Source organism: Ipomoea nil, unplaced genomic scaffold (genome assembly GCF_001879475.1).
Source record: "Ipomoea nil cultivar Tokyo-kokei standard unplaced genomic scaffold, Asagao_1.1 scaffold2279, whole genome shotgun sequence".
Lineage (NCBI taxonomy): Eukaryota > Viridiplantae > Streptophyta > Magnoliopsida > Solanales > Convolvulaceae > Ipomoea > Ipomoea nil.
Genome location: NW_017618707.1, coordinates 1,644,854 through 1,665,532, shown reverse-complemented (window position 1 = coordinate 1,665,532; position 20,679 = coordinate 1,644,854). Strand labels below are relative to the sequence as shown.

At 35.7% G+C, this 20,679-nt stretch overlaps 3 protein-coding genes across 3 annotated transcripts; 1 reads left to right on the top strand and 2 right to left on the bottom strand.

The window, feature by feature from the left end:
• Positions 1-4,773: 4,773 nt before the first annotated feature.
• LOC109150408 lies at positions 4,774-5,367 on the bottom strand. The gene has a single exon (XM_019298318.1). It carries the CDS (start codon positions 5,365-5,367, stop codon positions 4,774-4,776), a length of 594 nt encoding a protein of 197 aa, XP_019153863.1.
• A 936-nt stretch (positions 5,368-6,303) lies between these two features.
• Positions 6,304-7,656, top strand: LOC109150407 (early nodulin-like protein 2). Its single transcript, XM_019298317.1, has 2 exons — positions 6,304-6,484; positions 6,920-7,656. The coding sequence occupies exons 1-2, from the start codon at positions 6,304-6,306 to the stop codon at positions 7,654-7,656; spliced, it is 918 nt and encodes a 305-aa protein (XP_019153862.1).
• Positions 7,657-9,313: 1,657 nt separating this feature from the next.
• On the bottom strand, positions 9,314-14,085 carry LOC109150342. Its single transcript, XM_019298241.1, has 12 exons — positions 13,796-14,085; positions 13,547-13,611; positions 13,345-13,443; positions 12,881-13,013; positions 12,708-12,767; positions 12,556-12,615; positions 11,919-12,041; positions 10,626-10,697; positions 10,417-10,554; positions 10,064-10,219; positions 9,672-9,776; positions 9,314-9,543 (listed from the first exon to the last, which is right to left on the bottom strand). The coding sequence occupies exons 1-12, from the start codon at positions 14,018-14,020 to the stop codon at positions 9,520-9,522; spliced, it is 1,260 nt and encodes a 419-aa protein (XP_019153786.1). The 5' UTR covers positions 14,021-14,085; the 3' UTR covers positions 9,314-9,519.
• Between the last annotated feature and the right edge of the window lie 6,594 nt (positions 14,086-20,679).

Below are 20,679 nucleotides of genomic sequence, written 5' to 3'. Positions count from 1 at the left end.
ACAACCAAGTCGCTACAATCAAATCTAATCCTTGAGGATGGGGTCGGCCATGTTGGGGTCGGACCCATGGAGTGCAACTCGTGTTTACTCTCCTTCATTAACGAATATTCGGCCCAACTCACCTCGGCCCAAGGCGCCCAGGTCCATAGCGAGCTCGGCCTAGGACGCCTCGGCACAAAGCTCCTCAGCCTAGGACACCTCGGCTACAATGGGCTCGGTCGTGGTGAGCTCGGCCACGTTACGCATAGAGGTCGGGTCGGGACATTTACTCTCTTTCGTTGTCGACTTCTCCAACGAAGAGAGTGGGGGACTCATGATGGATATATTATGATCGGAGCAAACCGACCCGAAGGAGCGGAGCAAGAAGTTGGAGCGGCCCAAGACGTCTCACCTCGGCCTCAGACGTCTCACCTCAGCTTAAGGCGTCTCACCTCCGTCTCAGACGTCTCACCTCAGCCCAAGACGTCTCACCTCAGCCCAAGACGTCTCACCTCGGTCCAAGGCGCCCAAGTCCATAGCAAGCTCGACCTAGGACTCCTCGGCACAAGGCACCTCGGCCTAGGACACCTCGGCTACAATGGGCTCGGTCGTGGTGAGCTCGGCCACGTTACGCATAGAGGTCGGGTCGGGACATTTACTCTCTTTCGTTGTCGACTTCTCCAACAAAGAGAGTGGGGGACACATGATGGATATATTGGGATCGGAGAAAACCGACCCGGGAAAGCGGAGCAAGGAAGTATGGAATAGACCCGGGGCCTAGTGGTTGGGCCCTGTGCTCGGCCCAAGGTGCCTCGGTCATGGTGAGCTCGGTCACAGGAGGTCGGTTAATTATCAACTTGGGGTGACCGCGTAGGAGTCGGCTCGCAATGTGTCTACTCTCTATCGTTGTCGACTCATCACAACGAAGAGAGTGGGGGACTCGTGATGGATATATTGGACCCGGAACGAACCGACCCGGAGAGACGGACCCGAGACGCCTCGGCCCAATCCCTTGGGCCGTGACCGGGTCGGCCCAAAGCGACTCGGCCATCGGCCGAGCCCGGCCACGGACGAGCTCGGTGCACCCAAGCTTGTCACCATGGACCCGGCTGCTGCCGAGCCGGTCCATGGTGGACTCCGCTAGGCCGAGCTCGGCACATGCCCAGCTCGGCCATGCCGAGTCGCCCCACTTTGGACCCGGTCCCGAAGGGGACGCGGTCAAAGCGGACCGATCTAACCACCCCCGGTTTTAGGGGTGCGGTTGGGGGTTGAGCTGATATAAAAGCCTCCATCTTGTCCTAAACAAGGACACAACATGTTCACTATTTTACACCTACTATTGTCCTGATCAAGCCTTGTAATAGCTTATTAGCGATATTTAATACAATATACGGTCCCCGCGACCTACGGTCCCTGCGACCTTGCGATATCCTTGCGTTACATTTTTTTTTTTTTTGAAAGTCCTTGCGTTACATTTATTTATTCCATATTACGTTCTTATCCGAATTCATTGATTCGGGTTTATCCCGGGTCAATTAAATCCATCAAATACAAAACAAAGTAATAAATTACATATATGTTAATATTGTGTAATTATGAATTTTTTAAAAATAAATTGTAAACATACATTTATCATATAAATTGTGAATATTTGAACCCAAATCTACAAAATAATTTGCGAACATGGGAACCAGGAGTTTTGGGTTAAGAATTGAGAGAATATGACAAGACATTTCGGATTCCGGTCCATGGAAGAAAAGATAATTGAAAAGATCGTCCTAGGTCAGTAGTGTTTTTTTTTTTTTCCTAATACATAAGTTTTTAAATTTAAGTAAGAGTATTCCTAACTTCTAATTTTTGACTTCAAGAGTTACTAGATGATGTAAATTCAAGTCATATTTTTCGTCTCAAAAGTTATTAGATTATATAAATTCAAGTCATATTAGCTTCTAGTTTTTTGTCTCAAGAATTACTAGATGATATAAACTTGAGTTGCATTAACACTCTTTCTCTCAACTTGGAGAGCCCAACTCCAACAATGTTTGAGATAGCGTTCGAACCTCTACCATATCGCTTCGAGTTGTGATATCACGTGATCAATCACTATGCAAGTCCTTAGACTCCTATGTTAATTAATAGTTATACCAATATACCATAGACAAAGAGTACATATAATAACATGAACTCCAGTTATTATCCCTAACCTTTTTTCAATTTACATTATTCCTCTTTATTTTTCTTTTTGTACAAATAAAATTAATGTATAAAAATGCATCATTAAAAACTCTAATTCAGAACTTTTAAATCACTCATATTGATATTTTTCAATATTTTAAGAGAAAATGATCAAATAGACCCTCAAACATTTGCTAAAAAGTCAATTAGCCCTTCAACTTTTTAAAGGTACAATTACACCCATAAACAATGTATTTTGATGCAATGAAGTCCAAATTAGGGATGGCAACGGGGCGGGGCGGGGCGGGGGCGGGGAGTATACTCCCCGTCCCCGTCCCCGAATCCCCAACCCCATCCCCGTCCCCGTCCCCATCCCCGGCGGGAAATTGAAAATAATTCCCATCCCCGTCCCCGCGGGGAATTAGGCGGGGACGGGGATTCCCCATCCCCATTAACTATTAATTAAAATTTTAAATTTTAAAAATAAATCGTAAGTTTTAATATATATATATATATATATATATATATATATATATATCTTATTTTTTTATTATCTATTTAATTATAAAAATTAATCGGGGACGGGGCGGGGCGGGGAGGGGTATCCCCGTCCCCGTCGGGGAATTGTTTACATTCCCCGTCCCCGTCCCCATTTCCCGAAAACTTTCTTTATCCCCGTCCCCGTTGGGGCGGGGATTGGAGATCCCCGCCGGGGACGGGGCAAATTGTCATCCCTAGTCCAAATACGGATAAATGACCTGCTATCATAGGTCATTGAAGATCCGGCGACTTTTTCGACGTGTTTTCAGGAAAAAAAAAAAAAAAAAGTGACCGGCGAACGATCGCCGGTCACGGAGAAGGCAACCCAGATCTGGGTTACCTTCTCCGGCGAGAAGGTGACCACAATGGTCGCCTTATCATCTAGAGAAGGCAACCCAGATCTAGGCTACCTTCAATTTTAAAATAGTCTAAATTCAACAATTGTTTTATTTTTTTTTCAAGTTCTAAATCGTAACAAGAAAACCATACATACTATTTCAATTGGATTGCTATAGTGTCCGGTTTGGTTCAAATCGAACCTTAGTCATCCCTACATATAAACAATAATTTTTTTTTCTCAAAAAAAAATAAATGAAATAATTATTTTAAGAAAAAATATCCATTTAACATCAAAGGAGAAAAACTGACACTTTTAAAATAATTGAGGAGACAAATGTGGATGCATGAATAACATGGGGTGGGTGGTGTGTGGGGGGAGGGGGGAATGCTATAAACCCATAATTCAATGAGAAAAAAAGTGTCATTTTCCCTTCATAAAATCAATAATTCAGGTCCATGAAGTCACTAGTGCATATTTTATGCTTGCAAAATCACTACTGTAAATTTATGTATGTATATAAGGGAGACTAATCAATAGTTGGGGGTTGTGGGGAAAAATGTGGGGTTATCTATATAAATATTAAAAACTTAAAAGTTTTTAATAATTGATAAAATTGACGTAATTTTTTAAAAACTAAAACCCAGTTGCCCTCAATAAGGCTAATGAGTCACTCGCCGAGAGTTAAACTTGTAACTTTATAATTACTAAATATCTCTTAAAATTATACAATAATCATGATTACATGTCAAATACTCAGTTTATGAACATTTAACTTTAAGTTTATTTGCGTACATATTCATAACTTATATAAACGGTGTTTTAGTAACACTATTTTTTTGCGCAACCAAAAATAACATTGGTACTATAAATAGGTATATAACTAGTATTTGCACTCGTGCGATGCACGCCCATATATATAATTAATAGAATATATAGTATTATATAAAAAAAAAAAAATAGCACAACATTTGAAATTTATTAGACATTATTGAATACTTCTTTCTATACGACATTCGCAGTTGTATTTTTAGATCGTACATTTTCTTCACAAATAAGTATTTTTAACATTAGACCGCCCCAATCGCACGCACCCGACCGCTGGAGAGGCACCCGCCATGAACGCTGCCCACGCCCAAGGGGCTGCTGCCGCGCCCACGGAACCTACTACTGTAACAGCTGTGCCTCCAATGCATCCGCCTACTGTTGTGCTAGATCAGAACGAAACAGCTGCACCAACGGCCATACCCCAGGTTGGTCTTACTGCTATACGAAACCAATGCTTCTTCAACGCTGCTTATTCTCATCACACGAACAAGGTAGCTGTAGGGGCAGTCCTCCTCGATAGACAAGGAATGTACATCTCAGCTCTACAGGCACCCATGGTAGACTGCTTCTCCCCTCTTATGGCAGAAGCGTTCGCATGCAAAGAAGTTTTGTCCTGGCTATGGGATCGTGGGGAACGATCTGTCGAGCTCTTAACAGATTGTTTAACACTTCAACAGTATTTATCACTTGCAATTAGTTCGCCTCGCTCATATCTTGGATATGCTATTGATAGCTGCAGAAACCGTATGGTTTCTTTTAACTACTGTTCGCTTCGTTTTATTCCTAGATCAGATAATTACTTAGCTCATACTTTAGCATCTACTGCTTTTCTTCAGTTAGCTACTATGTATTCGGACTCTGGTCCGTCAGACTCTATTGCAGCTTACTTTCAATAAATGTCGTACAGGCTCCTTTCAAAAAAAAGTATTTTTAACATTAGAATCAAATTTACATATATACCGAATCACTTCTGAGATACGTCTTTCCTTCAGCATTATATTATATTCATTCATGTATTCATTGACTGTATCTACCACATCCAAAGTTGGGGCCAAAATTGCACGATCTTTTAGATATTTAAGATCTCTGTTGCCCCTACGAAACCTCGGGAATATGCTATCAACAATTGTAGAAATAGGATCCTCAACACACGTTAGTAAAAAATTTTCAGGAATATTTATCTCACATTCTCCATCCATTGAATCACCAATTGTTCCATCACCTATATTAGCAATCCACTTTGCAACTTCACTATCTGATTGCAAGGCCCTAAGCCTTAGATTCTTTGTTAGCCTAAATACTTTACACCTTCTCCAAAGATAGGATGAATTTATACTTGCTTCCACAATATCTTGTCTCGTTGGAATTACTGGTAGAATCTGTCTGAAATCTCCACCTAACTCCACGATTTTTCCACCAAAAGTCATATCAAAGCTGTTTGGATTTTTAACACGCATTATATCTCTCATAGTTCGGTCCAAAGCTTCAAAGCAGAATTTATGCATCATTGGTGCTTCATCCCAAATTAAATAATAGTGCTTCAAAGTGAATTCTTCAATTAGTAGAAGTCTATTTATTTTACTTAGTAACCGAACATAGTAGCCGGATAATGCACATTGGAAATCCAAAGGTCATGTGAACACAATCAATTCGACACATATAACTAATCACTTAAAAAGACGCAGTATAGTCTAGGCGGAAAGCTGTTTTAAGGAGAAAGTTACTGCTTTATTATAATGATAGATAGATGATAGATGATAGATTGTAATTATAAGTACATAATATGTTAAGTATATAATTATAAAATCAATACGTTAAGTGTACATAATAAAAACTTGATAATTTTTAACCAAATATATTTTAAAATCACATCATAATCATGATTACATGTACAACACTCAATTTATAAAAATTTAGCATGTTTCTTTACCTACAGTAATCACATATTTTGAATTTAGAACAATAATTACTTAACATGATACATTTAACAGAGTATGTATCCATACTTAATTATGTACCTATTGCAAATGTGAATGACGTTATTTTGAACCAGAAATAATTACAATGCAAAGTGAACCTGATCCACGGTATAATTTACCTTAAACCTTAATGAAGAATTGAAGATTCAACAATATATATAATTCGAAATTTTAAAATTTTATTTTTAATCTTCCAACAGTAACCTCCATATTTTTCAGTTTCTATTATAACCTTTGGCTTCGGTTTCCATTTCTTCCTCTTTATTGTTTCCCTCCCTCTGTCCCTCAATTTCTTGTACATTTCACTCTCCCCATTAATTACAGTAATTTTTTTTTCCTTTCATTATTTCTTTTCCCAAGTTAATTTAAACAAAAAAATATATATTTTTATCGTATTTTATTTGTTAATAAAAAATAAAATACATTTATATACCCCTTCTCATTCCTGATAGCGTAGAAATAATTATGGCTCTACAAAAAATACATTATTTCTCAACAGTTGTGGTTTTCTTTGCATCTTTGTTCTTTCCTTCCTACGACGCTTCGGAGTTCGACGTCGGTGGCAACGACGGCTGGGTTTTAAACCCTTCTGAAAGTTATAGCCATTGGGCTGCCCGTATAAGATTTCAAGTTAACGACACTCTATGTAAGTTTGTTTTTCTTTGAGTAATGTTTTTCGGGGAATCCTATGAAGTTTTCTTGCATGTTTCTTTGTTGAATATAAAAGCAATATGATATTTATAGACATTTTATAACTTTCTTTTATTTGTCAACTCGATTTAATGTTGTTTTCAATCATATTTGTAAATTTAATGGTAGAAAATAAGATTTGTGGAGTAATGTTTAAAAAAAAAAAAAAAAAGCAAAATTATTCCAACTTTTTTAGTTTTCAATTATGTTTATGATTTGAATGTGAAATTACTACTTATTCTTTATTTTTTTTAATAAAATATATGAATATTATTTGTTAAATTAATACAAAAAGATAGAATTGAAGCAGTATTTGTTTCGAAAATCAAATTTAATTTTCAAAACTGTGAAAAGAAGTAGTCGTTAAAAATAGGTTTATTTGTTTGAATAGTGTTTAGGTACGAGAAAGGATGCGAATCGGTGTTGGAGGTTGGCGAGGAAGATTATGAAAAATGTAACGGCGAAAATCCGATGAAGAAAATGGACGATGGATATTCTGTTTTGGAGTTGGATAGATCTGGACCGTTCTATTTCATTTCTGGAATTCAAGAAAACTGTGAAAATGGACAAAAAATTGTTGTTGTTGTTCTTGCTCCCAAACACCATAATGCTCCTCCTCTTGATCCGCCGCCGCCGAAAGGCTGTTCCTCAACGGCTTCGCCGCCCGGCGTGGGGGGCGTGGCTCCCTGGGCTAGTCCTCAGAATGGGTCTTCGGTGACTTCACCATCTAGCCACCGTCCCAGCGCCGCTCCGCCTAAAGGGCCTTCGGGTTCTCCGCCTGGAGACGCTCCGACAGTTGCTCCTGCAGTGCCGCCGGCATTTAATGCACCAGCGAAGCCTCCGGCGGCGGCGGGGACTCCCGAACCACCTTCGCCAAAGCCATCTTCTTCACCGGCTTATTCTGATACTCCTTTACCAACGACGCCAGTGTCGCCGACGAAATCTCCTCCGGCGGGAGAGGGTTGTAACGGTTCGAGTATCCGAAGCGATCCGGCGAATGTTAATAACTCGCCGGCGGGTTCACCTCCACAGCCAACGTCAGCGGCAATCCATCTTTCAGCCATATTGGTTCCAACCTTCATACTTACTATGTGTTTTGCATTTGGAGAATTTATTATTTTTTGTTAAATTTATATATTAGGTTTTCATTAGGTTTTTTACTTTCAAAAAAAAATATATTAGGTTTTTAAGTATTCGGGTATTAGATTTTATTTTTTCTATGTATTCCGGTTTTTTTTTTTTTTTTTTGGAACAAGGAGGGATGTATTCCGGTTCTTTAATTTATTGTAATCTTTCAGTTCATCATTAATAAATTAATAAATAATTAAATATCTTTATAACTTTTGGCAGATAATTTTGTCAAGCTAGCTAAGGTATGGGCATCTTCAATAGCAATGGATTTTTGGTGATTTTTTAAATGCTATAGGAGAGAGATGATGAAAAAAAAAAAAAAAAAAAAAAAAGAGAGAAGAAAAAGAAAAAGCAAAAAAAAAATGAAATCTGCCCAAAAAAATAAAAATAAAAAACTGTAAAAGTTGTGCTTTACGCGCCTACTGGGTGCGATAATTGCGCCTGACGCGCAAAGGTGCGCTGCATGCCTGCATTATTACTTTACTCACCAATTGAGGGCCCACAAAAATCCATGTATGGCAGGAGAAAAATACCATTCAAAATCCAACCCCCACATTTGTTAAAAACTCAACATCTCATTTTTACTGATCCAAAATCCTTGTAAAAGTATCTATTGGGGATGCCCTAAAGATTTGAATATATGATTATATTTGGGAAAATGTAATTTTAATTCTTAAATTATGGTTGAATAGAGATTTTAGTCTCCAGTTTTTTAGCTTCAACCATACAATTACTAAAGTCTATTCCTTCAGCCAACCAAACATCATAATACAATTCATATTCTATTCCTTACATATTCCATTCCATGTGAAATAGCATGCTGTAATTTTATTCAAGTATACCAGGGACTGCAATTGTAACATAAGGATTAAATGCACTTTTTTTAGAATTAATTTTATTTTTTGTCCTAGATTTATAGGTCACACTTCACTTTTAGTTCTTTTTTATTAGAACATCCACCTTTGGTCCTAGTATTATTGTGACATAATAATTTTTTGTGTCCTCTGTCAACAAAATTGTTAAAATGTCATTATGCAATGACATTTCGATTTTTTTTTTATTATATACAATGACCCGCTATTTTTTACTTTTTATTTTTGAAAAAAAAAAATCCCTATTTGAAGATCAAACGCCCTTTTATTTAAGAACATTTAAACAATTTTGTTATAAATGACCAAAAATGTCAATACCACAATAATACAGTACCAAAAGAGATGCTCTAAACAAAAAATAAAAAAACAAAAAAGAACTAAATCTAAGACAAAAAATGAAATTAACTCTTTTTTTAATAACGATGAAAATTCGCATGTGCACTTTTTTTTTTTTCTGTTTTTACATTTCAAAAATATTTTTAAAGAAGTTCATAGAGTTAATTTTTGAAAATGAATCTTTATGACGTCAAACTAATTTAAACATCAAAATTAGATTATTAAAAAAAAAAAAAAAAAAAAAAAAACTTAGTAAAACAATTCTTTTAAAGTTAACAATGACTTTGATAAGAAAATAACACATTTAGTCTGCTCAATTGTTATATGTTGTGAAATCTGTTTGGACCTTTGTGACATGTATCCAAATTCCAATTCCATTTTTCTCTGAAATATAATTTTTTTGAAATTCTTCTAGAATAAAATTAAAATTAAAATTCAAGGCTGCATTTAAATTCAAAGTTTTCTTATATACCATTCTTAAATACTCAAAATTTCATACAACAGTAAAATATCAAGCAAGCTTTTTAAGAAGAAATGCTCAAATTGATGTAACATTTTTCTTCTAATTAAGTTACAGAAAAGGGGATAATAATATACTAACAGAGAAGCCTCATAGATGATAGAACCCAGGAAGAATTGTTTGTTTCACCACTTAAAAGAACCACCATCGTTTTTTCTGCACCAAATTAAACCATTTACTTACCAATGATAAATCATAAACCATTTTACACAGAATAATCTTACTTAGATGGAATAAAGGGGAGAAAAGGAAATGAGTTTTCATGAGTAAGCAAAGAATTGCACCTTTCGGGTCACATTTTGTCGGCTTAGCACGATAGGCGTAGAGAGGACACCATTGTCAATTTTCTGAATGTATGGTTGCACCTTCTCCTCCAGCATTTTGTTTAGCTGAATTTCATTAAATGTTAGGGTTACTATCATGAAAACTTTATCAACGACAAATGATGACGTCAGATAAAAGGCAGATCAAGCCAATAGACATGTAATACCACTAAATCTCCATATATTTAGCAAAAACAACAGTTTGGTTCTAGATTACCCATAGAAAAGGAAAAAGGAAATATTAATGTTGAACCTTCATGACTAGTTAAAGTTGTACAGAGCAAGCAATTCCACATCACCCAAACAAAGAATGATGCACATTTATTTCCAGCGCAAAGAATTTTGTTACTGACCTTTTCTTCCCGCCAATTTGCTTCCCACTGAGCATCCAGCATCTTCTCTGCAATTTCCCTTTGAGCATTAAGAAGTACCGTCATTTCATAGAGTGTTTTTGGATCTTTGAGATCCTCTTCACTCCAAGAAGATGCATTAAGTGGAAGGTTCAACTCCTGTAGATGGTTTCATAATGAAATGAACAATTGAAAATAAAGCCAACAGTTATTCATTCAGGTCATATATCAGTCTAAACTGAGACAAGCTCATTATGAATTACAGCAACAAATTTGTTTTCCATAAGTTTAAGTAATTTAATCTTGTGAGCTTAGTAAAAATAACATTTTAAATTAAATAAAGCTAATAGACTTACTCCCCAATTTTGAGGCCGTGGTGGAGGGTGAAGTTTCATTACTTCAGATTCTAAAGTCTTCTTGGCCCTGTAATAAGGAATATTTTTCACAATAACAGGATCATCCCTAGCACGGGCAGGATCGATTGAGATCAAGGCCTGTAGAAATTTTTTTTCAATAAAAATTTGTTTCAACCATTTATAGAATGTATCACAATAAATCACCGTACTTCTTGCAAATACTCCCATCCAGGCTTTCGCTTGGCAACCTCATCTCTTAGTTGATCATATCGCATAGATTCCTAAAGAATTAAAAATAGAAACATCACGAGTTAGTTACCAATGACTTCACAAATTCACAACATGTTAGATATTCTAAAAAGATTCAATATGGAGAAATGCATCTTGCACAGGATAAAGTGAAGATTCTGCATCTCAATTTGTAAATTACCATTAGTTTATTTGATGTTTCAATTGTCTTAAATGCTAATTTACTAGAAAAAGAATTTGAAACTTTGTGCAAGGATGTAATTAATATAACAAGTGGACCGTATTCCCATATATCTATTATTGGATTTCTTTCTATAAAATTGAAAGGATAGGAAGCTGAAAATTAATCATAATATAATGAATGGCAACACATACATGAAGTTGGACTTAGTTAAGTACATTGAAAGATTAATTACACAAACTGATTAAAACTCAATTAAAAACACTCAAGAAAACAGTTCAAGAATGCAGCATAAGCATATAGCCCAACATAAACCTGTTTTCTTCTATTGCTTTCATGGATTGAGTTTCTATATCTTATGTGTACGTGTATGTGTGTGAGAATTCTTGCTCTACTGAACACTATAGATTACTATAAGCTAAAATAGATTTGTAAACATAAAAATACACAACCAGAGTTGCATGTAGGTTCAACATGCGCATAATTGCATGTAGATTCAGTGTTTTATTTTAAATTCAAACATAAATAGGACACTTTTCCAGAGTCGCAGTCCTGGCACACTCAAAAACCAGTGATCAAAGGAACAGAAGAATCTTAGTAAATTAGTAATGAAATTTTGGATGCCAAAAATAGGATGTGAATTTTCAAAATCTTGTCCTATAAGATTAACAAGTTATACATTAGCTGATATAACAGCCAACTAAATATTCAGTGCTTGTTGAGTCAAATTTTTATCAATCAGTTATTTCTCAGAAGGTGTAGCCGTGTGGGTTTACCAAACAAAATGTCTGTGAGCAAATGAACATACATATTTGAGAAGTCGATAATGTAATCTATTTAATTGTTAAGATTAATATTCATTCACTTTCTTTCCTTCTCTTATGTTTGGAAAGCAGAAAAAGACGTTGGTTTAAGAAAGAGCTTGGAGTGATGGACGCTTTGAGCCTTTGACCCTTGGTAAATGAAAATCAAGACAAGCTAATTTTCTTGCTAAATAGCTAAAAATGGGCTACATAGAATAGAAATTCACACTAGGGTTTGCAATGAAATACAGATGTAAACAGAAGTGAACCTTGTATTGCCACCAAATCTTCCTCTTGACATCATCATCATATTCAAATCCTCCCACAACTTGAGGCAAGGTAATCAACCAAAATTCGGCAATGCTGGGGTTTTTCATACTGTCCACTATATGCTGCAATCAAAAGCAGGATTCAGAACTATGAAATCTTAAGGAAATTCTGAACATTAATACAGAAAAATCGAGCAATGCTACATGATCTTGGGTTCTTCAAGGTCAAAACACACTTTAGCTCTCATCTTCTGACTTTCAATTTCTTGCAAATACATAAAGTGGGAAACGATTTCATATCCTAAACCAGGAAAAGAATAATTTACACTGCAATTCACCCTCTCCAATGGCTAAAGCTAGAAATAAAACTGCAATTTACATACTACAAGAACCAGTACAAAGTGCATGCCTTATTACACTTGAACATGTAGGACTTTTTTAAAATAACAATTCAAATGAAGAATGATAAAGTATCATCATTAACAATATTCATCCTTTGCATGTTTGATGTATTCTAGTGCAAGTTAATGTTTGCCTTCTATCCATATTAATGATGTGTAGTCATATAACAGACAAAGAAGTTCAAATTATTGTTAACAATTGACATAGAAGTAAAAATGGATAAGATAACACTAGCCTCATATGGGTAGTCCATCTTTCTCATTATGTTATAAGGTATCCATGGAGGCTCCATTATCTGTGGTAAGAGAATACAAACATGAGAAATAAAAAACATAAACTGATGAAGTTTTAAATTTACCCTGAAATTAATCTTGCGATTGAACTCACATTATCTATAGATATCTTTATTGGTAACTTGTCTTTGCATTCTGGGCACATCATAGAACCCTACAGAATAAGTGATCAAGTAAACATTAAATGAAATTACAATTTGGGAGCAATGGAGCATAGGAAAATATTTCACAGAACTTTTTGAAATATAAAAGTATAATAGTTCTCACAGTTCCATCGCAGTTTGGACAATCTTTATATGGCAATGGCAAATGAAGGTCCACCACTGAAGGAAAGTGCACTAACTCAGCTCGATTATCTGCTATGGCATCTGCAATGGATTCAGCTGTTGGCTTCTCTCCCCTGCAGATAGATTTTTGAAATATAAGAAACACTCTGGCTTGTTTGTTTCTTCCCTTGAGTTTGGGGAGGAAAAAAAGTGGTGTAACAATCAAGTAGGCCATCAAATTAGAGTAAAAGTGTTGCAAGGGAATAAAGCCGTTTTGAACTTATAGAGTTTACAACGTGCATATCTACTTGAATGAAGAGGAAGGGTCACAGCTCAGAATACTTGTAATAAATCCGTAAAGGACTATGGAACTGATGAACATAAAAAGATCAGTATTTTTCTCAGGATGGGAGTTCTGACTACATCTTATTACATCAAAAGATTATTGCATCAGTGGGAACCTACCTTCTCAGGCGGTAATCTTTCACCTGGTATTGCACCATCCCTGACCCCTTGCACATTGTGCACTGTAAAGCCTTCCACCCATTGCAGGTCCTACAGTCACTGCAGCTCAAAAGCAGGTTTCAACAATATCCTGTTATTATTACCTTCATGTAAACTGAACATATTTAAGTTATATTAAGCCCAGCCACGACTACTTAACTACCTTGTACAAACCAACTTCTTCCCCAGCTCCAGCGCAATATCATACGTTCCAATGGTAGCTATTGCCTACACTCCAATTCAAGCAATATACGTGAACAAGAACCCCAATTCAATAAAAACTAAGCACACAGACCCCGAACTGACAAATGGACGAACACATGGTGGCCCATTCCGCCAAAAGCAAAGGCCAATAAAACCAGCGTCAAAAGACTAAAATTTTTCCAAGGAATCAATCAGGTTGGAGACTTACGAAGACTGTGCAATAGGAGAGCTTAGAAATGAGCTCGGGGACGCCAAAGCCGCGTTGGGCGGAGCCAGCAATGTCGAAGGGGAGCGTGAAGGGGGTCAAGACCACCTTTACTGGGAACTCGAGAATGTCCCTAATTTGGTGGCCATAGCGCTTAGTGAAGAGGGTGTAATGAAGGTCAGCGAATTTCTTCACCTCCCTCAGCATACGCTGCGTGCTTTGCGACATTGGAGCCGGTTGAAAGCGGCAGAGTTGCAGATAGAGAGAACAGATAGATAAAGCGCAGATACAAGAGATATATTTACTTGAGCATTTAAATTTTTCTCATAAATTAAAAATTAACATTTTTTTTTTATTTTTATCCCTATAATTCATTATTTTTCTAATTTTATAATTTGCACAAAATTACAACACCTTCCCAACCGGTTTGGTGGAAAAGAATTAGAATTTGATTCTCACCTAATTTTGAAGACGAACAAATTTCTTTGTTTGATTGAAAAAATTGTAAATTCTTTATTTTCACGAAATTAGAATTTCATGTATTTCTTAGTATTATAATTTATATCAAATTGCATGGTTAAGTAAATTTTAAGAGTTATTAAATATCTTATAGTGATACAAATTTATATTTAAAGTGAACGATAAATCTAAAAAATGTGAGCACATTCCCAATAACAAATGAATTGCATTATAATTTTGACATAAATTTAATTATCATTTAATAATAATAATAATATAAGCATTCGGTATTTATACTACTTATTCTCTTTTCATTCCCATAGATACCAAACACTGGAATTGAAAATTTCAATAATTATATTTTTGCAAGCTAAAAACGGGAATTTGCTAAGCACCTTGTACTCAGATGTCATGTAGTGACTCTCTCATATGGGAGCTCATGATATTGAGCCTCAATGGAGGCATTGTTGAGTCTTTGTGCTTCAACAGACTGAGAAAGTATAAATGAACAGATACTACAATATAATAGAGTCAGTAGTACTCAAAAAAAAATTTAAAAATAAATAAATAAATAAACAGGAATTTAAATTCTCACTTTATTCACAACTACTATTCATCACTCATAAGCATCAACTTTGAGTGAGACATTTTCCTCCCTCAATAGTCGGATATCATCACTAGCCGCCTCTTGCAGCGTCCATATGTACGTCTCCAAGGCTTTGAGACGCACTGCCAGGTGCCTAACTTCCGTGTCAAGGTCACCCGCAATCAAACTGGTCCCCTCCGCATGCCTTGAGGTTTCTAACTCGTCACGAGGATCAACACTACGTCCGCCAGCAGCGTTCGTGAAGTCATCGTCGTCCTCGCCACGCTTGCTCATCATCTTGTACCGGCTTGAGCCCAACCAGGCTTTGATACCAACTGTAATGAGTCGAATTCTCAAAACCAACTGGTTAACTCGCACCCACTCGGCCTACCTCCAAACCCGAAGGTAGTCAACTTTTCACCCACGCCAAATCCCGTGTTTATAACACTTTATTAAGTAAACCAGCAAAGAAAACACGGGCTTTTACGGACTAACTCGCCCAACCTTGTATATTCAAAATCGGGATGTACACAAGATCCTCACAACACTCTAAAACCAAGAGCTTTACAGCTAAAAACCTGACCAACACTTAACTCGTAGCCTTTGCTCTCTACTACACAACCTAGCTACAAAGTAAGGCGGTTACAAGCCAACCGCTTAGCTTTATGAGAGCCAATAACACGCTGCCACACCGCTAAGGTCTGGAACCAACTCACATGCTTCGCAGATGCTTGGAACTTCCCAACGACCGTCCCTTCAAATTTAAGAAGGGTACGGTTTTGTTGGAAAAATTCAAAGAGGAATATGGAGAATTGAATTAGTAGTCAATCTGCGTAACTTGCGCTCCATTTAGAGAAGTCCATCTGATCGCTTCTTCACGTGGCTTAGGCCATCGACTTTGGCGTTAATCTGTGGACATCTCTCCCTTCATCTTTGTGTGGCTGAGATGGAGGAACTACTTACTATATAAGTTGCTCCTACCGTCACTATCAAAACACACCTGAATTTGAGTTATTTATTCTATTCCTCTTCTCTCTTCCTTCGCCTAAGCAATAGTGAGGTTCACATACATGATTGCTAGTGCCAGCTATTCGTAGTAGGTCTGTGTAGCCTGTCGAAAGCGTGCTAGGATTCTAACTGCACCGTTACCGGGCAAATAACGCTTTTAAGATAGTGTTATTATAACACGGCACAGATTTCCTTTCAACCATACACCCGTAGCGTCCGTGCTTCTTAAAAGGCTTCCAGATCGCGCGTTGACGTTGCGACTATTTTCCAACAGTTAAAAGCGTTAGTGTGCAACAGTCAATCTTTAGCGTTATGGCACCTTATGTCATACCCGATCTATCAAAGATCACTGCGCTTGATGGGAAAAATTACAGTAGGTGGGCTCAAAGAATGCATATCCTCTTTGAACAATTAAAGTTGGTTTACGTGCTATATTCAGTTGCACCTGAACCTACTCCAACAGTGTTCTCTCCTTTTGGTGCTACAAAAGCTAACCATGAACCTGATTACACTCCAGGTGAAGAATTGAGAGAAAGCAGTCCCGAAATAGATTACATTCCGGGTCGAGAACCGGGTGTAACTTTGATGCAGTTCAGAAATGACAATGTGGCAGCCAGAGGATACCTTCTGTCACAAATGAATGACGATTTGTTCGACATCTATGTCAAACATGACTCGGCAAAAGTCATTTGGGAATCACTATCAGAAAATTACGGTGCCAATGAAACTGAAAATCAAAGTGTCAGAACCGTCTACAACAAAAGGAGTAGAAAAGTCAAGAAGTTCAAAGTAAGATGTTTTGCGTGCGGAAAGCAAGGACACCCGAGCATACCAGTGCTACCATCGCAAGGGCAAAACTAGCAAAAGTCAATCTGATAGAGCAAGATGAGTATTGAGTCTCTTTAAATAAGTAGTTATTTTGAGTAACTATAGTTGCTCTAGCTCTAAGGACTCGCATGAAGTATGTTTTTCTTAGTACTAAATACTAGTTGGGTTGCCTAGGTTTGATTACTTAGCAGTACTTATTTCTTTAGTAAATTGAATACTGATGACATTGATTGAAATGATTTGTGCATAGATATTGCTCAAATATTTTACTAAAATAATATAAGAGCATATATCAAAGGCTTCAATTGCAATTTAATGAGAACATAGAAACGTCATCATTCTTGAACACTCTGTTGAGGAAGATGGTTTTTAAGTAAACTTCGATTTCACCACTCGACCTGGGAGTGCTTAAGAAGTAGGGTGTTGATCATGCAGGCTAGTTAGAGCGTCACTTGATCTCCACCTGAAATGAGGTTGACTTTCATGTTAAACAATCAAAACCTTGCAATAGAAATTGTTGAAGTACTGCAATAGTAATATTGATCTGCATCATATGAATGCCTTATATGAGTCTCAATCTCCTCAAGTGAAGAAAAAGTTATGCAGGTGGTGAGTTTGAGTGTCAAAATTATACTTGTTGATGAATTCACCTTGTTGAGAGATATTTTCTAATAAATGTTAGTCTGAACATATTATTTGCATATGAGATTAATATCTTGTAAGAATATGATGTGAAATTTGTGATTATGTTATTCGACTTGAAGTAGCATGTGGACAACATTATCTCTATGGCTTACTAACAATGAGCATTTGTTTATATATTATTTAAATTCTTGGTTGAGTCATATTGAAATACCTATAATTCCTATTTAAAGAGTAATTATGATGAGTTGAGATAACCAAGTTTGTTGAAATATATTCAACTGTTGAGTATGTATTAGGTAAAGTGCGGAGCTACTATAATACTCCACAGAGGAAATTAGCAAAACTCAATCTACAAAGGAGCTAATATTACGACACCAAAGATCAATCTGGGTAAGAGATCAAATACCTTTGAGAAAAATATTTGTACAATACTACAATTCTTCATTTTCTCAACATAATGAAGGAGTTAGAGAAAAGGCAAATGAAAAATCAAAGAAGAAGAAGAAGTCTATATATATACAATACTAAAACTCTTCATTTTCTCAACATAATGAAGGATCGAGTTAGAGAAAGGGCAAATGAAAAGTCTAAATATAGTGGCCATCAATATATATATATATTTATAACAACTTAAAAGTTTTTCCAACTCAAATGGGTACAATTTTATAATAAATTTTTCATTCTTCAATTATTCATTTTGGGCATATAATATATCAAATTCATACTCTCAACTAGGAGAATATAAATCCTCCTTGACCCGGCTCAATTGGAAGTGAATCCTCACTGAAAAGTATGCTATAAAATAATCACTTCAAAAATTTAAATGTCAATTTAAGTAATTTTTTCAAACAATGACGTCTTATCATTTTATTGGATATATTTTTATATTTAATTACTCCGTATTATTAGAAGTGACCAAGGTTCGATTCGAACCGAACCGTGCACTGTACTAACCGACCGGAATCAATAAGGTTCTAGTTAAGGTTCTCAAAATACAGGACCCCGACTCCGATTCCAAAAAAAAAAAAAAATTATATAAAGCATAGCATACTGCCGCACTGCGGGACAGGTGACCGGCGCAAAGGCCAAATTTTGGCCGGCTTGGCCTTTGGCCTTTGCGCCAAGAGTAGTAACATACAAAAAAAAATAAAAAAATAAAAAAAATAGTCTGGTTACGATTCTAACCGAAACCGCCCAAATAAGGTTTCGGTTCCGACTATCTTGGAACCGCAAACTGACGATTCTGAACCGAAACCGAATCTTGGGCACCCCTGCGTATTATATAGATTCTTTGTGATTTAGGAAAGGGTCCATTTGTAAGTAATCCATGGAAATAACTAAATTTTCTTTGTAATCAATGCCGCTTATATAATGATTTTAGTAGGAATTAAAAATAAAAAAAATAATTAAAAAAATCAAAATAAAATAAACTAAAGATGTGCTAACATGCATCAATATGCAACATTAACCTAGGGGACTAAATTTCTAAATGACATATATTGACTAAGATATTTCATTCAAAATTGCTTTGATATGGAATATTGATCTCAGAGATCTTATATTTCAAATAAAAAAATAAAAAAATCAAATATTATCAGTTGACAAAATCTTTATCTCCGTAAGCATCCATTCTTAAGCTTTAATTTAAAGTAGTAGAAACTTTCTCTACTTGTAATAATTTATATATCTTTCCCTTTTTCATTTGTATGTAAAAATTCTTAGGACATTTGTGCTGGCATATATGCCATTGATGGTGTTAGCTAGCTAGTGTAGCATATGAACAAGAACCTGAATTTGATTCCACCTAACAATACCTAGCACTAAAGCAGCATTCACGCAAAATGCTCGCACAGATTTAGTTTAATGGTTCAGTAGGTATTTAGGAGAAAAGACCATGGTTCGAATCTTGGCGGTGAAAATGTAGGATTATGTTCAAAGTGGGCAGATCCTTTGTGCGCACCATTCTTTGATCTTGTCTACTGAACCATTGAGCCATTGTGTGTACCAGCATTTAGTTCTGTCTATTAAGTCAGCGTGATTACATCATTTTAAATGTTCTGTCTGGTTAGGGTGCGGGGCCTACACAAATAATGTTTATTTTATATATATTCCTTGTACGCACAACATAAATAATGAATGATCCATGTCTCTCGGCTCACAACTACAATAATATTATATATACGTTTGATGACATTGATGTAATAGCGATAGATTTCCTAAATCTTTCAATCCCACTATATTTCCCCTCTTTTCCGCCCTTAGCTTGAATATAAGCACATGTATAATTAAATGTTTAAAAATATTTTTTTTTATTGGTACATTAATTAACTTTCTTTAAAAAATTAAATAATACTCCGTAATAATACTCATATACACGTGACGCGATAATTATCATGACAAAGAAAATGATATAAGGTTAATTATTTGATGATAAGACACTTTAAATTTTTTTTTTTTTATAGTTATATGCATATATTGAGATTAATTTTGAAATATTTTATTAAGGTAAATGTAAAGAAATTATACAATACTAATTGCAACAATGCATGGATGATAGTAAGGGGGTGTATTCTATTGAATTTTTATGGACTTTTAAAAACTTTAAAAGTCGAGTAGGGGTGAAAATAGGTAAATCATATATATATATATATACACACTAGTTTTTTACGCGCATTGCGCGATTGGGATAATGCCCAATGTTTTTTTTTTAAAAAATAAGTACTTTAAAGTATGTCAAGGTAAGATTATATTGGAATTGTTCATTCATAGATAATTGATTATTAAATTTGCGTATTTAAATAGACAATTTTAATTTTACAAATGCAAGATAATATAGTCAAAATTGATTATAATTGTCAATAAAATAATTGTATTGGTATAGTTGAAACTAAATACGGGACATAATGGGATAACAAATAAAAATTAGGGCATAAAATATTAAATATATACTAATATTGAAGAGCTAACTTCTGATTGCCAAACAATGACATTGCGAGATAGTTTCTCACTTCAATTTGTTGTGTGATTTGAATACTCTTTTTGTCAATAAATCTCCCAAGTAGTTAATATGATTAGCTTAATTATATATATATATATATATATATATATATATATATATATATATATATATATATTTTAAAACAATCATCATCATCATCATCATCATTATTATTATAATATTATACCATTAGGTCATTTTACTAACCGTTGATATAATTCGCTGGTCAAATTCACAAATATAATCCACTAACGCTAACAACTAACTACTGATTGTCAAACAAGGACATTGCGAGGTAGTTCTCACTTTAATTTGTTGTGTAATTTGAATACTCTCTTTGTCAACAAATCCCTCAAATAGTCA

Bases quoted from the DNA above. Each gene is read 5' to 3' on its own strand.
- LOC109150407 (XM_019298317.1), top strand. From the start codon at position 6,304: ATGGCTCTACAAAAAATACATTATTTCTCAACAGTTGTGGTTTTCTTT. The intron at 6,485-6,919 runs GTAAGTTTGTTT...TTGTTTGAATAG, and splicing joins TCAAGTTAACGACACTCTAT to TGTTTAGGTACGAGAAAGGA.
- LOC109150342 (XM_019298241.1), bottom strand. From the start codon at position 14,020: ATGTCGCAAAGCACGCAGCGTATGCTGAGGGAGGTGAAGAAATTCGCT. The intron at 12,616-12,707 runs GTGAGTTCAATC...CTCTTACCACAG, and splicing joins TAAAGATATCTATAGATAAT to ATAATGGAGCCTCCATGGAT. The intron at 12,042-12,555 runs GCTAGTGTTATC...TTTTGATTGCAG, and splicing joins AGATGGACTACCCATATGAG to CATATAGTGGACAGTATGAA.
- LOC109150408 (XM_019298318.1), bottom strand. From the start codon at position 5,367: ATGATGCATAAATTCTGCTTTGAAGCTTTGGACCGAACTATGAGAGAT.